This window comes from Scyliorhinus canicula, chromosome 3 (assembly GCF_902713615.1).
Source record: "Scyliorhinus canicula chromosome 3, sScyCan1.1, whole genome shotgun sequence".
NCBI classification, from domain to species: Eukaryota; Metazoa; Chordata; class Chondrichthyes; order Carcharhiniformes; family Scyliorhinidae; genus Scyliorhinus; species Scyliorhinus canicula.
In genome coordinates, this window is record NC_052148.1 from 173,292,336 (window position 1) to 173,310,126 (window position 17,791).

The window sequence follows — 17,791 nt, forward strand, 5'->3', positions numbered from 1 at the left end:
TAAAATTGTTGGGGTGGATGTCAGGTCAGACCCAATGGTAGTGATCTTTAGGGTATTGGAAATGCAGGAGTTGCTGGAGGGGTGGGCGTCAATGTTGTAGTCTTTGCCTCTCTAATTGCCTGGCAAAGGATCTTGCTGAATTGGAGGTCGGATGTGCCGCCGGGGGTGGGGGGCACATCCTGGCTGGGGGACCTGTATGGCTTTCTCCGGTTTGAAAAGATCAAATTTGAGTTGAGCGCTTTGAGACACAGTGAGGGTTGTACATGTCAATGTTTGTGGAACTGTTTGTTATGGGGGATGGGAAGGGTAGGGGCTAAAAAAGGGGAAAAATTGCACTCACTACAGACTGTGAGGTTGTGGAGTATGTTGTTGTACGTATTACTGTTTTATTTTACACATGTTTGGAATAAAATACATTTTTTTTTAAAAAAGCATAAAAGCCCTGGAAAGGGTTTAGAGCAGGGTCACAAAATTGATATCAGTTTAAAAGTTATCCCAACAATTTTGAGGGAGTTAGGTTAATTGGCTCCTGAAAAGCATAGACTTGATTGAGATATTTAAAATAGTTATGGCACAGTGACCTCAAACAAGTTGCTGGTCTGTGCAGTGAGTGCAGATTTTCAGCAAACACTGAAAAGGAAGCAGGACAAGTTTCTGACTGACACATACCACCATGTATTCAAACCTTGTGTATTGCTAAGCGACTTGCCCAAGAGCCATTATGCTCTCTTGAGCCATTTTGTCACATTCAGCAGGTTATGGGGTGGGGTTGCATGCAGGAATTTGCCAGATATCGTATCCCTGAAAGATATTGTTTTTTTTCCAACTGCCAAGTCATGATGGTTTGCAGCTTTGAAGCTCAAGGCATTCAACTGCAACATGACTTTATGCGGCAAATTCAATGGAGCAGGTTCAATGGATCAGCTAGCCTTTTCCTGCTCGCCAATTTTGCAAGTTGTAAACAAATACACAACCCATAAAAGACAAACATTTCAACACAGCTACCCCAAACTATAAAACTCTCAATGAAGGAATAGAAGTTCTCATGTGTGCAAATGATCAGGTTTCTAGAAGCAGCTTTGGATGTGTAAAAAGCAAAACATTGAATAGAAATACAGTAGTCATAACCAAATCTGCACATTGCACTTTTTCATGTCTCCAGTCTCCTCCATTTGAATTGTTGGTCTAAGAAATGAAGAATCAAAAGAATGACAGAAAGGTTGAGTAAATAGAATTCTAATGAGAGATTAGAAAAAACAGGGCTGTTTTCACTGAAGCATGGAGTGAGAGTGAAAATTCTACAGAAATGTCCAAAGTGATGAAAGGGCTTGTTGCAGTAGATAATAAATGAGTGGCCCATAACCTCTGAACTCTGTTGCAGTGTACCTGCGGGTAGACAAAGTGTGTGCCAGTGAGCCCCAAAGATGAGCTGGGGAACCCTCTCCGGAGATTCCCAGGTAAGGAATACAGGGCAATTGCCCAGGGTGTTCACACTTTCTTTGAGAAAGTGCCCTACACAGGGAACAGTCCAATAATACGATTTAAATCACAAACTTTGGATGTCTCAGATAGTGATACAGCAATAGTTATGCAGGAAAAAGTTAGAAGTAAAACCACTTTTAGCTGGTGGGTAACTGAAAAGGTGCTTCCGGTGGCGGCATGCAAGGAGATGTGTACAAGGTAACTCCCACCAGGGCACTTGGCCCTTTATGCCTGATTTCAGGGGGAGTTTAGGTGAAAAAAATCCATACTTCCTTTGATAAACAATTTATTCAGTAAATTTTCAATTCTAACATACAAAATGGTCAAACACATTTATACAATTTTTATAAAAATATCCCCACAACCCAGCCCCACCGAGCACGGATTTACCCAGAACCTTCCCCCTCCATCCAGCCCCTCCTCCACCCCACCTCCTAACCATTCCCCCCTAATTGCTGATGACAACCAGCTCTTTAAAGAAGGTAATGAATGGCAGCCACCTTGAGTAAAATCCCTCCTCCGATCCCCTTATGGCATACTTTATTTTTGCCAAATGCAGAAATTCCGTCTAATCCCCCAACCACGCCAAAGCCTTAGGTGGCATGCTGTTGCCCTCCATCCAAGCAAAACTCACCTTGGGGCTATTAAAGAGGCAAAGGCCAAGATTACACATCAGCCTTCTTCCCCTCCAGGAGCCCCAGCAAGTCCGACACTCCAAAGATTGCCACCATTGGGCATGGCTCCACTCTAAGTCCCAAAATCTCCAACCTTCTTTCGAAGAAAGAGGCCCAGGACTTAATCAGCTTATTTCATTTCATAGAATTTACAGTGCAGAAGGAGGCCAGTCGGCCCATCGAGTCTACACTGGCCCTCTGAAAGAGCACCCCACCCAAGCTCACACCTCCAGCTTATCCCCATAACCCAGTAACCCGACCCAACACTAAGGGCAATTTTGGACACTCAGGGCAATTTAGCATGAACGATCCACCTAACCTGCACATCTTTGGACTGTGGGAGGAAACCAGAGCACCCAGAGGAAACCCATGCACACACGGAGCGAACGTGCAGACTCCGGACAGACAGTGGAGCTGTGAAGTAATTGTGCTAACCACTATGCTAACCAACCGGGCAAGCACTGGAGGGGAAGAAGGCTGATGTGTAGTCTTGGGTAGTCTTAGGGCAAGACTAAAACATATGCAAGTGATTCGCCACGCCCCGGGAACAACGCTCACATCCATTCCCTAAAGCCAGGAAGAACCCACTCATACGTACCTTGGTCAAGTGCGCCCTTGTACCATGTTTTTTTAAAAAAATATTTTTTATTCTCCTCCTTTTTCACATTTTCTCCCAAATTTACAATAAACAGCAACAACTATGTCAATTCCCATATCAATAACAACGACCCCATTCTCCCACCAAACATTAGTCCGCATGTTCACACAAATAAATGACAAAGAGGAATTAGGGATCACCCACAGTCGCCATTAACATACACAGCCCCCCTCCTCCCACTCACCCGCCCCAACTAATGTGCGATGTTCTCTAGTTCTTGAAAGTGCATAATGAATAATGCCCATGAATTGTAGAACCCCTCCATCCTTCCCCTCAGTTCAAACTTAACCTTCTCAAGAGTCAAGAATTCCAACAGGTCCCCCCACCACGCCAGGGCACAGGATGGAGAGGTTACTCTCCAACCTATCAGGATCCGCCTTCGGGCGATCAACAAGGCGAAGGCTACAACATCTGTCTCCGCACCCGTTTCCAACCCTGGCTGGTCCGACACCACGAATATGGCCCGGGTCCAGTTTCACGTGCACCACTTTAGAAATTACCCTAAAAACCTCCTTCCAGTAATCCTGTAGCTTTGGACAGGACCAAAACATATGAACGTGATTAGCAGGACCCCTCCCCCCCCCCGGGCAACGCTTACACACATCTTCTACTCCTCAAAGGATCGGCTCATCCTCGCCCTCGTGAGGTGTGCTCTGTATACCACTTTCAGCTGTATCAGCCCCAACCTCGCACACGAGGTGGAGACATTCACTCTTTGAGGCACCTCACACCAGAATCTCTCCTCCATATCCTCTCCCAACTCTTCCTCACACTTTGCTTTGATCCCTTCCAGTGGTGCCTTCTCCTCTTCCAAAATAGCTCCGTTAGCCACCGACACTACCTCCTTCTCCAGTCCCCCTGTCATCAGCATCTCCCCCAGCAATGTGGAGGCCGGCTCTGTCATAATATACATCCAGGTATATGATGGTGCACAGACAGACAGTGATCGACACACAGCATGACCAGTGAACACACAGAATACAGCAGCCAATCACCAGACAGGACATGACCACTATAAAGCCAGAGGGCACTAGTTTTCCTGCTCTCTCGGGATCCAGCATCTGAGACAGTCAGAGCTCGTGAGCAGCATCTAGAACAAACACCATGTGGTAGTAAGATAGTCTGGTCAGGTTAGCCTCAGGTCTCCAGTCAAGTCAGCATAGTGTCAACCCACAGTTAAAGCATGTATGATAGTTAAGAGTTCAATAAAATCGAGTTGCATTTCTTCAAGTGTTGGAAGCCTGTCTCTCTCACCACTGCAGTAAATGACCCAGCTTACCCAACACATCAGGCTCCACCGGGAAGCTCTGTATCTAGTTTCTGGCAAAATCTCGAACGTGCACGTATCAAAACATTTCCCCTTGCTCCAGCTCATACTTCGCTTCCAGCTCATTCAATCTGCAAACCAACTCCTAAGAAACAAACCTTTAGTGTCTTAATCCCCTTCTCCTTCCATTTCCGAAAATTTCTATCCCACTTCCCTGGCTCAAACCTGTGGTTCCCCCGAATTGGCATTTCCTTTGACCCTGCCCCAACCCGAAGTGTTGGCGAAACTGCTTCCAAATTCTCAATGAAGCTATTATTACCGGACTCCCTGAGTATTTCCCCGGGGCCATCGGGAGCAGCGCTGTTGCTAGTGCTTTCAATCCCGACCCCCTGACCCATGTACCATGTTAAACTATATCGAACTCGGCCTTGCACACGAGGAGGTAAAATTGACGCTATGCAGAACCTCGCTTCACAGCACAAAATTGATTCCATATTCTCAAGGGGGCTATTACCATTGGGCTCGAAGAGAACCTAGGCAAAGAGAACAGAAGAGGAGCTCAGGGCAGCACGGTGGCCTAGTGGTTAGCATAACCGCCTCACGGCGCTGAGGTCCCAGGTTCGATCCCGGCTCCGGGTCACTGTCCGTGTGGAGTTTGCACATTCTCCCCGTGTCTGCGTGGGTTTCACCCCCACAACCCAAAAACGTGCAAGCTAGGTGGATTGGCCACGCTAAATTGCCCCTTAATTGGAAAAAAAATGATTGGGTACACTAAATTTATTAAAAAAACAAAAAAAAAAAAGAAGAGGAGCTCAAACTTATTCAAGAAGCCTCCTCCATCTGCCCCTATACCGACCACAGATCTTTAAACCAGCCCCACACTTTCTCAATGTTTGCAACACAGTAATAATACATCAAATTAGGTAGTGCCAACCCCCGCAACTGTCTATCGCTCAGCAAGAAAGTACTTCGAACCTGGGGGATCTTACCTGCCCAAACAAAAGTCAAAATTAACTTGTTGACCCAACTAAAGAAAGGTTTAGGAAGAAATACCGGGAGACATTGAAATGCAAACAAGAAACTTGGAAGAATGTTCATCATAACCATCTGAATCCTTCCCGCCAAGGACAACGGGAGAGTATCCCACCTCTTCAAGTCCACCTTCACCACCTCTACCAGACGGGCCACTTTCAACTTCTGTAACGAGGCCGAGTCATGAACCACCCGTATTCCCAGGTAACTAAAACTAGTCCTGATTAAGGCTGTTTTCACTGAAGCAAGGAGTAGACATGAGGTCCTTTTTTATCATCTGTGTTTTTGGAACTCAGCAGAGATAAATTCCATCAGTTCATGGTCAATGATTAGGCCAGTGGTGGCGATCCTGCTGGGTCTGCCATGTTCAGGTTGGGGTCTCCAAGTGGGTCCTCCTGCTCTGGGTTTGGGGTCTACCTATGCTCTTGCTGGCCTTCCAGCCTAGCTGCTGCTTAGCTGGCATCTCGGTCGGTTGGGTAGTGAGCAGAGTTATGTTTGACAGGTTAAAAAGGTCCAATTCTAGGAGAGAGCCACCTTTTGTGCACCCGCTGCTCATAGTCGTCACCGGATGTCTTTGCGAGGCTCTTCTGTAGAAACACTGGCAGAGGCTGCTCCAGTGATTGCGGTGGCTGCGACAACAACGGACATGCTTGCCTACGTGCTGTTGATAAGTAATTTGACAAACAATGGCGAGCATTGTAGGAGGGTCTCCGAAAGTCGATCTAGACAGCGCTGGGTTCGATCCGATCGAAATTGGAGAAGACCTCAGAGACAGTAAAGGACCACGGTGAGGTGTTAGTGGGAGTGGTGAAGACGGCGACAAGGCACAGTGAGCAAATTTCCTCGTTGAAGGCTTATATCACCATTGTGGCAGTGAGGATAAGGTGCTGAGGGCTAAAGTCAATGACCTTGAGAACCGATCGGGGAGGCCGAACCTCATGGTGTTGCCGGAGGGTGTGGAAGACCCGACTCCCACAGCATATTTTTTCCAGATGTTTGGGAAGATGATGGGGGAGGGCGGACATGAGTCCCCTCTGCAGCTGGACAGTGCTCAAGAACATTCCAGCAGAAGACCCGACTAAAAGAACCACCTTGCACAGTCATCATTCGGTTTCACAGCTTTAAGGAGAAGGAACGGGTACTAAAGTGGACAAGGAACAGGGTCTGGAAATGGGAAGGTAACTGCCTCAGGATATACCAAAACATTGGAGCTGAGCTGGCGAGGAAGCAGGCAGCCTTTAACAAGGCCAAAGCCACCATATACAATAGGGGGTTCGGTTTAGGTTAATGTACCAGGCGAGGCGCTGTGACCTACAAGTCGAAAGACCAGTATTTTGATGGGCCGGAGGACACAAATGCCTTTAATGAGCTTTTTGTTTTGTTTTGTTGGGGTTGGCTGGGACAGGGTACTGTTCAGTTTTGAGATCAATATGTGCATTTGGAAGGGATTTGGACAGTGTTTACAGACTTTTTTTCCTTTTCCTAGATGGGTATCAAAGCTTTGACAAAGAGATATCAAGACTCAAAATGTTAGCTTCCTTTTATGTCCACAGATGCTGTTAGACCTGCTGAGATTGTCCAGTCGTTTCATTTTTTTTTTCAGATTCCAGTATCTGCAGTAATTTGCTTTTATGTTCAATGATTCCTTATCCCGGGCTTCATTGCCCCAATGCTATCGCAGGCTTCTGTCTCTCTTTTACTGAAGAAGGATATGGACCCCACGGTATCTGGGTCAGATTGACCCACCTCGCTATTAAATGAGGTGCCAAACTATTGGCCAAGGTGTTGTCTTTGCGACTGGAGCCCTGTCTCTTTGAGGTAATTGCAGAAGACCAGACAGGCTTCGATAAGGGTCGGCAGTTGTTGGCCAATATTCAATGGATGTTGAATATTGTTCTTTCCCCTCTCCCATGCCCGAGCCAGAGGTGAGTTTATACTTGAATGCTGAGAAGGTGTTTGATAAGGTAGAGTGGGGGTACCTTTTTGGGAGGTTCGGTTTGGGGCAAAGATTCATCTTGTGTGTTTGGCTATTGTATGGCCCCCACAGCTAGTGCCCATTCTAATGCCTTGAGTTCAGAGTATTTTTTGTTGAACAGGGGTACGAGACAGGTGTCCATTGTCTCCAGTCGTTTGCTTTAGTAATTGGGCCTTTGGCCATTGCGTTTAAATCTTCCGGTCAGTGGAGGGGGATAAGGTGGACGGGGGACGGGGGTGTCTGCTTACACAGACAGCCTGCTACTTTATAATAGTCTCCACCATGGATGAAATAATGAAGCTACTGATCTTGGCGTAAAAGTTGAATCTGGAGAAGAGTGAGTACTTTCCAGTTAATCCCCCGGTGAAGAGAGTCAATCTGTTTGTCCTGCCAGGTCTAGCTTCTGATATTAGGGTATCCGGGTGACCCACAACTGGGCCCTGCTCCATAAATTGAACTACACCAGTCTGATGAGTAAGTCCGACTTGCAAAAGTGGGATGGTCTTCCCCTGTCCTTAAAGGGCAGAGTCCAGACTATCAGATTTGAATATCCTCCCAAGATTTTTATTTATTTTTCAGTGTCGCCCCGCTTTTCTCCCCAAATCCTCTTTTGTTAGCATCAATATGTTGATAGCTTCCTTTATATGGGTGGATAAGACCCCAAGGATTCGTAGGATATTTCTTCAAATGGACAGACAGTTGGAGGGTCTAATGTTGCCTAATTTGCTATTTTGTTATTGGACGGCCAATATTGAGAAGGCTTTGGCTTGGTTCAGTGGTCCAACTGCCATTTGGGAGGGAATGGAGGAGAGTTTGTGCCGGGGCTCTAGTCTGGGTGCGCTTGTGACGGTCTTGCTGCCGTTGTCTTTGGTGAAGTATTCTCCGAATCGATGGTTGTATCCTCTGTCAGGATATAGAAGCAATTTGGGCTTAGATCCATGTTGTCACTGGCCCATAACAGTGATAACCATCTATTTCTGCCGTTCAGCTTACACTCGACATTCAGGTTGTTGGGGAGGGAGAAGAGTCTTGAGAGATTTGGAGATCTATTCGTGGAGGGACTGTTTGCAAGTCTGGAGGAGCTGTCGACAAAGTTTCGACTCCCATGGCACCACCCACGTCTCTGCTGAGGAGAATTCGATCTTTAGCAGAATCTGGAGGGGGGAGTATTTCAGGTATCTTTGTGCCGATCACGCCAGTGGATTCGACCCTGGTGGATGGGGTGAAGGTGAAATGGGAGGGGGAACTGGGACATATTTTGGATGATGAAATGTGGAGTGAAGCCTTTCACAGGGTAAATCCACGTTCTCCTGTACACAGCTCAGCGTGAGCTAGCTTAAGGTCGTACATAGGGCTCACCTAACTAAGTTTCTTTCCGAGGTAGGAGGTAAGTATGAATGGTGTACTCGAGGGCTGGCTAATCACACCCATATGTTCTGGTCATGAAACAAGCTAGTAAGCTTTTGGGTCTCCTTCTTTAGCACCATGCTAGCGATTCTTTTTTTTTAAATGTAGAGTACCCAATTATTTTAATAGGAAGTGCTGTACTCTAACGGTGTCATCTTTCAAATGAAACATGAAACTGAGGCCCAATTTGCTCTCTCAGGTGAATGTAAAAGATTCCATGGCTCTATTTTGAAAAACAGCAAGAGAGTTATCTTCGATTCAGCATCACTTAAAGCAGATTATCTGGTCATTACCACATTGTGGGAGCTTGTTGTGCATACATTGCTTGCCACATATCCTATATTACATCAATAATTGTTTCGCAAGTACTATTGACTTTAAAATGCTTTGGGACCTTCTGAGGCTATGGAATGTGCTTAATAATGCAAGACTTTTGTTTTGTTTATTCCTTTAGTAACATAGGAATTTTGATCTTTATTCATTTTGCAATTCCTTTCAGTTCATCTTTTACCATGCAGATAACTGCAATGACACACTAAGGGGGCTGTTCACTAATCCTGGTAATTGATGTCAATTAGGCTATAACAGACAATGGGATGAGGCAAGCAAACACCCCAGTTTTGAAAAGTTGTGAGAGCCTTAAGTGCAAACCACCTGTACCTCCCTAGTATGCTTCAATCATGTGTTATTTAAATTACTCATACACACCGTCTCCCCAGAATATTATTTTCTGACTGAAAAGGAATTGGTATTTGTGACAAATAGAGGATTTGAGGATTATATGTATTGGGCAATTAAAGGGTAAAAAGCCTGGGGTGAAGAGTGTGTGGTCATGTTTTTTTTTAAAACTCTGTTTTGCAGGGCCTGCGAGCTTTTAGGAACTAGAAGATTAAATTCACCAGAGGAATGTGTTTTACAGTCTGGGCGAATGCACTGTGGTTTGATAAGAGAGGTCCCTGGCGAGTTATGTTGTTTTTCCAACTTGGGAAGATGATGTCAGTGGAGCTAAGGAATTCAGAGACATTTTCAGAAAGCTTTGGAGAAGAGTTGAAGTCTGATCTGGCAACCCTTCTTTTGACCATAAGTAAAGGCAGTTTTCCCTCCCAGTAGGATAGGTTAAAAAAAGAGTAATAATAGTCAAAGCAGAGCAGTCTTATCTGAAGACAAGGAAGAGGCTGAAACAACCCAGCTAAAACACCTATCTGAAAATATTCAACCAGAGTCTGAAGTGGTTCGAACAAGAGCCAAAATCTGTTCTGTAAAGCAAGTATTACTCTACACCATGCTGATTTTAAGCTGGATGGAGAGCTGCATGTTTCTTTTCTTGCTATTTAATGGAGAATTGAGTAGGATTGTTTATGGGGTAATTTTAAGCTATTATTTTCGGTTGTGAAGTTAAAGAGTTTAATATTCATAGTATTCATAATACAGTTTTGTTCTAAAAATATCAAATCCCCATTTCTTTGTGCAATCACTCCTAGAGCGAATAATTCTTTCCGCACAGTCTTCCAAAATAAACTAAAATATTGGGGTTTTGGTCCAGTATCCTAGCCATTGTTGGTCTGGGATCATAATAAATTTGAATGAATTAATAGGATTTGCTTCCTTCATCTCCCTAAAAAACTATTCCCTAGATTTTTCACTAACACTGAAATAATGGGCACGATTCAGCAGCCTGGTCGTGCTCAACTTGGTGTCAGGACGAGGCCACTAAACATCTCGAGGCCTATCACGTGATTTGCGCCGCTCAAAATGTCGTACGAGATTCAACGGAATCTTGCACGGCATTGTGATCTGGATCTCGCTCTCACTAGACGAGATCCAGGTGCGCATACTTAAGTGAGCCTTATGCGCCTGGAAGACCTCACCAAGGCATCATTTAGTACTGGTCCCAGGCCATTGGAGACCCATGGATAGTCAGGACAGCGAAGGGTAGTACCCTGGCACTCCGCATGGCACCTGGGCACCATGGCACTGCCAGGGTGCCAGTTTGGCACTGCCATACATTGGGCCTGGTGGGAGCCTGGAAAAAGACGGGTATGGGGGGGGTTGTAGCCTTCTAAAATGGCGTCCCGATCTGTGAATAGCCTGCTGGCAAGCTGAAATTCTTTTATGTGCAGGCTCCCCGAGGACAAATAAAACGGCTGCCAAGAAACATCTCGCTAAATGCGGCATTCAGCGGACTTTAACTCTCTTCCGCTGAATCATGCCCAATATTTTGACGCTATGACCAAGAAAGCACAACAGCGCCTATACTTCCTCAGGAAACTAAGGAAATTTGGCATGTCCACATTAACCCTTACCAACTTTTACAGATGCACCATAGAAAGCATCCTATCGGGCTGCATCACAGCCTGGTATGGCAACTGCTCGGCCCAGGACCGCAAGGAACTTCAGAGAGTCATGAATACCGCCCAGTCCATCACACAAACCTGCCTCCCATCCATGGACTCCATCTACACCTTCCGCTTTCTGGGGAAAGCGGGCAGCATAATCAAGGATCCCTCCCACCTGGCTTATTCACTTTCCCAACTTCTTCCATCGGGCAGGAGATACAGAAGTCTGAGAACAGCTTCTTCCCCACTTTCACCAGACTCCTAAATCACTCTTATTGACTGACCTCATTAACACTACACCCTGTATGCTTCATCCGATGCCAATGTTTATATAGTTACATTGTATATCTTGTGTTGCCCTCTTATGTATTTTCTTGAATTTTGTTTAAATCCCTTTTCTTCCCATGTACTGAATGATCTATTGAGCTGCTTGCAGAAAAATACTTTTCACTGTACCTCGGTACACGTGACAATAAACAAATCTAATCCAATCCAATCCATTAGTTTTGAATTTATTTGCCTTTGTGCATTCACCATTTCCACTTGTTCTACTGTCCTGAATATGGTTAAACATCTCACCATAGTCTACATTATCTAATTCATTTAGTTCCTAAAAACAGAAATCCCATCACCTCTCAACCTTTTATTTTCAAGCACGAATCTGCTCAATATATAATCACTCCTAATAATATCATTCAATCATTCTAGTTTTAGAATATTTTACATCTTTACAACAGCTGAAATATTCTTGTATTCGTGATCAGAACATTTTCAAAATGTAATGGCACAAATGATTTGGCAAATGACAGGCTTACCTCAATATTTTAGCTCAAAAATAACCTTTTAATATATCTCAACATTTGATTTGCTTTATTCATTGTCACCAAGCTGTTACAATAGCATGGGTTTACTGTGCACATAGGATTCCACTTTATCCAAAACAGTATTATTCTAGCATCTGACAATCACCATGTGATGAGGCTGAAATAGTGCATCCAAAGTACAATGTGATTCAGTACTCCATTTTATGCTTTTTCCATTGAGCAGAGACTGCTAAATGCCTCGATTTATTTTAGAAGTTTAAAATGGACATGGGCACATGGTATTGATTATAAATGCTGGATTTCTGTTGCATATAATGAAAAAATAACAATACTGTATACATTTGTCAACAATTATTTCCCTATAATCAGTATTGGCCAAAATTCAAGCTGCAGCTTATTTTAGAACAGCAGGTGCCAACACGTCTTCAGACGTGTAATTGTGTTGGAAAGGGAGAAATCACCTGGACAAGATTTGAAGCCATCATTGGGCTGAACTTCGTGCAGCTCTGTGGAGTGATGATGGATAGGCCCAAAGAATCGCACAGGAGGCTGCACATCTGACTCCCAACAGCATTAACTGTGCGGCAGCAAGGACCCAACGCAAGGAGCTCGCCCGTTAGCAGCGATAACTTAATTAAAATAGTTAATGGCCCACTTAAATCTAATTAGCATGCAATTCTCCAGGATTTAACACTGCTTCTTGAATTTAATGGAAGTCACACTGGCCCTCAGTAGCCCACCCAGTGAATGCTGGCAATTTTTAAGTTGCTATCATGTGGGATCTCTGAGGCAGCCACTCACTGCAGCATAAAGGAGATCACCAACATACTGTTCAAGGAGCTGCAAAGTACATCAGATAATGGACAGATGAGGGCAGCCCTAATGGAATTTGCTGCATGGCGAACTTTCTGCATGTTCAAGGCATAATTGACTATCTCAAAAGTACCATTAGAACAGCCAGCGGCTTTTGTATTAGGAAGAATTTAAGGCAGCACAGTGGTGCAGTGGTTAGCACTGCTGCCTCACGATGCCGAGGTCCCAGGTTCGATCCCGGTTCTGGGTCACTGTCAGTGTGGAGTTTGGACAATCTCCCTGTGTTTGTGTGGGTTTCGCACCCACAACCCAAAGATGTGCAGGGTAGGTGGATTGACCACGCTAAATTGCCCCTTAATTGGAAAAAATGAATTGGGTAATCTAAATTTATTTTTTAAAAATCAGGAAGAATTTCTATTCATTCAATGTACAAAGAGTATGTAACTACTTTCACTGGGTGGGTTACTGAAAGCACGGGTGATGCAGAAAAGAGGTATAATTGTAATCAGCAAAACAAGGGCCACAATAGAAAAGGTTATCAGTTTTCTAAGATGTGCTTCTGATAGCATGCTCAGACTGATCAAGGTCTGCAATATGACCCAGCGAGTAATTCACAGATCATCACCATGTGCTGTGCACTACATAACCTGGCAATGCAAAGGGGCAAGAACATCCACCTGAAGGAAGAAGTGGAGGCACAAGCTACATCTGATTAGGAGGACGGGGATGTGGAAATAGAAAATGAAGGGGGTCCAGAGCTTCAGTCTGCTGCCAATGAAAGTACGGAAGACTCAGCTGCACACAATTTTTACTCAATGGACTATGTCCTCACAATAAAGCCCTCACATTGACGCTCCGCAGTTAAAGTGGTACATATATCTCAAATGGCGAGCCAGCTCACAATATCCCTTGATTATAAGTGGATGGGTTTTCATACTTTACAATAGTTCACATGCATTAAGACCCTGGTAAACTACTGAAAAATATGGGGCAAGCTGTCATTGATAAATTGGGTCATAAACTGACTAGACAATTTCCGCTGTATTGGCTGTTAAACCCAAGAACAAGTACGCATTTGGTAATTTTAATGATCTAGTTGTTTACCACTCATCTTCACAATAGCAGACAGATATACAAGGACTGAACTCCGCCCACCAATCTAGAACAGATATACAAAGACTGAACTCCGCCCACCAATCTAGAACAGATATACAAAGACTGAACTCCTAACAATTTGATTTCTAAAAACAATTATTTGTTATTATACAGAGGACTAATTGCTAAAGTTACTTTGCTAATTTCTGTGTTCAGTGGGACCAAGGAAGTCAGTAGTGTAAAATGAAACCCTTTCAAATTGGATCGAGGGCCAGATTGAAGCATTTCCGCAGGGCAGGTCATAATGTTTTGCCATTTGACAAACGGCAAGGACAGGATAAAAGTGGTTTATGAGGTGGTATCATAATTTGAATTCTCATGTTTCCTTTGTTGTCATATTTAATTAATAACTATCGCTTTCATATTATAAAGGATAGAAAAATAGAACAGAGTTCTCTTTAATAATAGACTTCTGCTGTCTGATAGAAATTTTAGAAATGTCTCATTTATCAGGTCTAAATCGGAACAGGTAGTAACCACTGCACATACAACATTGTCTTGGTTTTCTTCAACAATGTGTTAGCTTCAACCTCATAATAGCATCCTGACAGCACTACACCAAGGTGAACTTGTCCACTTTCCACATAATTCTTATGACCTCTGACTAAGGCTGCCAATTTTAGAATTAATCAAATTGCCAGTACTTTTGTGCTGAATCTTGAATTCTTGGTGTTGGCAGAAAAATACTTTTCTGTGCTAATCTTAAACTAAGGTCCCAGAGTAGCTCCCAATTCAATTATCTAAATGCAGTTGGTCATTTATTGAAGAAAACATTTTTAAACGTGTAGCATTTTCCTACTTAATGACTACAAAATAAATATTGCATACACACCATGTAAAACTGCAGTCGGTAATGTTTCTTCACTAAACTCAGTACAAACATGCAGAAGCCTGAAAAGTGACAGCAAGAAATATATTAGCCGTTTCAATATTCAACAAAAAAAAAATACACAACCGAATTATGGTGAATGCTATTCTAATACAGCATCTCATGCAACTCTTTCAGGCAAATTTTATAAATTTACTACTCATTATCTCATTATTAGTGGTCAATCATTTTTTTTAAAGAATATATTTAATTGAGGCATTTATAATTTTAACACTTCTCGACAATAACATCCAATAGAACCCATAATGAAAATAACGATCAACTACCCCAAACACAAACCCCAACCAACATGGCTTATAATGTCACACCACAGGCCCTTCCCGGCCATCCCACCATTGGTTTTCCTACCCTTACTCATCACTTCCATGCCTCCCCTATCAACCACCCCCTCCCCTCCCCCTCTGCTGACAGTCTAATTTTTCTCGAAGAAGTCGATGAATGGCTGTAATGAACCACTCAAGGCGAATTTAATTTTCTCAAGCCTAAAAAAACCCCGACGTGTCGCTAACCCTGAGTCCCTCCAACCCAGTAAAATCCATTGCCGGGCCACCTGGGAAGCAAAGGCCAAAACATCAGCCTTTCTCACCCCCTGGGATCCCGGGTCTTCCGACACTCCAAAGATTGCCACCTCTGGACTCGGCACCACCGTCCCTTGCAGGACCTCTGACATGATGTCCGCGAATCCCTGCCAAAAGCCCCTCAGTCTCGGCCACGCCCAGAACATGCGTACATGATTCGCAGGAGTTCCCCCACGTCGCCCACACCCGTCATCCGGGCCACAATCACTTGAGATTAGTGGTCAGTCTTAACCTAATACCCAACTGTAATAAAACAGCTCACTGTCTAAAAAACCTTTATTGGAAAAGTTAATTTAGTAATTAAAATTTTAATAACATTATTTACTTTATAAAACATAGCAGGATAAAATATACTGATCCCCTCAGAATGATTATGGGGAAGATAGTTATTGATGTCGACCATTGTGATCATAAATTGCAATGGAAATCTCTCTTTGCACTCCGAGAAAATTCTAAGATCAAGTTCTATTATATAAATTCAGCAATTACATCATATATTGTTTGTTCAGCAATGTGACCACAATAGATACAAATAGAACCAAAACTTAATTTAATAAACCCATTTAGACACCAATATTTTGTGCAATGGAATTTTGAGTTCAGGTGCAACTTTACAACAGCAAATCTGCAATCTCAGTTGTGCTTTCAGGTGAAGATGCTCATGAGGGACCTGTGTTTTCTTTATGGTGAAGGAGGAAGGAAAGAAGAAAAGAGACAAACTATAAAGCACCAATGTATCTACTCCGCTAGGTCCATTTAATTTTGAAACGTTGCTCTGCAGTTTCATGTGCGACTCATGGTCATGTGCCAGCCTGGGTATCTGCAGAACCCATGGAGGCCTCTTGCAGAACCCCAGACCTCTGTGGAATTCAGTTTGTGAACCCTTGACTTGAGGGATTTTGCTCTAGAACTTAAATACTTCTACATGATGTACAGAAGTCAACTAAAGTCCATTCAATCAAAGCTTTTTGATTTATTGGGTGGCACTGTAGCAGTGGTTAGCACTGTGGCTTCACAGCTCCAGGGTCCTAGGTTCGATTTCCGGCTTGGGTCACTGTCTGTGCGGAGTCTGCTTGGATTTCCTCCGGGTGCTCCGATTTCCTCCCACAGTCCAATGATGTGCATATCAGGTGCATTGGCCATGTTAGATTGCCCTTAGTGTCCAAAAAGGTTAGGAGGGGTTAGTAGTTTACGAGGATAGGGTGGAAGTGTGGGCTTAAGTGGGGTGGTCTTTCCAAGAGTCGGTGCAGACGCGATGGGCCAATTGGCCTCCTTCTGCACTGCAAATTCTATGTTCTAAATTCTATGTTCAATGTTCTTTTAGAGGGCGTTAATTCACACTGCAACTCAAACTTTTGACACCTTAGGGTTCAAGTTCCAAACCAACCTTCTAAATGTAATTTGTATGTACACTAGCTCCAATACAAATGAAAGGTTAGGTCTGTTAGTTTTCTTTTGTTCAGTTTTCTGACTTGGTTCGGTGGCCATCTTGGCTGGATCTTTTTTCTTTATCTTTTCAGTGTCCCTTGGTTGATCTCTCTTGATGGGAATGGCTGACTCCGGATTAAGGAGTGGTGGGAGACCATCAATCCATTTGGTCACCTGGAAAGTTAGAGGTTTGAATGGCCCACTGAAAAGACCGAGGGCATTTGCCTACCTCAAGAGCTTAAACTCAATGTTGGTTTCTTGCAGGAGACCCACTTGTGTCAGGGATCAAACCAGGCTGCGCAAGAGGTGGGTTGGTCAGGTTTTTCATTCCTGTTTAAATGGCAGGGCCTGGGGTTTGGAAATTTTAATTCATAATAAGAGTTCCGTTTTCCTCCTCTCAACAGGCGACCCCAATGGCCGAAATGTTATTATTTGTGGCTCCATGTTAAACACCCTGGTAGTGATTGCCAACTTTTATGCTCCCAACTGGGATGACACGAATTTTATTAACTCTCCGCTGGCCTTCATCTCCAACCTTGACACACATCAGCATACTTTGGGTGGGGACGTGAACGGTATTTTGGATCCTAGATTTGATCGTTCCAAACCTGAATCTCTTGATTCATCTGGGATGGCCAGGGCTTTGTCTTCTTTTATACGCAGGTGGACCGGGGCGGGGGGGTGATCCCTCCCGCATTTTGTGCCTGAATGATTTCTTGTTTTTCCCCCCCACATGTCCACCATGCATATTCCTATATTAATTTTTTTTTGTTTTGGATAGGGTTCCCCTCCCTTCAGTGGTGAGTAATCAGCAGTTGTTATTTCAGGCCATGTCCCACACTTATTGATTTGTTGCTAGAGTCTGGCCCCACCCAATGTCCACCTTGGAGATTAGATATAACATTTTCAGCTGAAAAAATAAACCTTGAAGTGTGTGCCCACCTCCATAGATGATTTTAGAACAGGTCTGATTCAATTTCACCTTCCACGCTGTGGGAGGCTCTTAAGCCAGTCCTGGAGGGGGAGAAAGAGTTATCTTTTAAGGGCGGCATGTGGCGCAGTGGTGAGCACTGGGACTGTGGCGCTGAGGACTTCGGTTCAAATCCCGGCCCTGGATCACTGTCCGTGTGGAGTTTGCACACCTCTCCCCATGTCTGCGTGGGTTTCACCCTCACAACCCAAAGATGTGCAGGTTATATGGATTGGCCACGCTAAATTGCCCCTTAATTGGAAAAATATATAATTGGGCACTCAAAATTTATATTTTAAAAAA

The 17,791-nt window shown here is 44.0% G+C and overlaps 1 protein-coding gene across 3 annotated transcripts in view; it reads right to left on the bottom strand.

The window, feature by feature from the left end:
- cds1 (CDP-diacylglycerol synthase (phosphatidate cytidylyltransferase) 1) overlaps nucleotides 1-17,791 on the bottom strand; it is a 130,990-nt gene that overhangs the window by 38,322 nt on the left and 74,877 nt on the right. For all 3 annotated transcript variants that reach the window (XM_038791774.1, XM_038791776.1, XM_038791775.1), the window contains one exon: nucleotides 14,456-14,514. In XM_038791774.1, coding sequence (XP_038647702.1) covers nucleotides 14,456-14,514 — 59 coding nt within the window. The remainder of the gene's footprint in view (nucleotides 1-14,455; nucleotides 14,515-17,791) is intronic.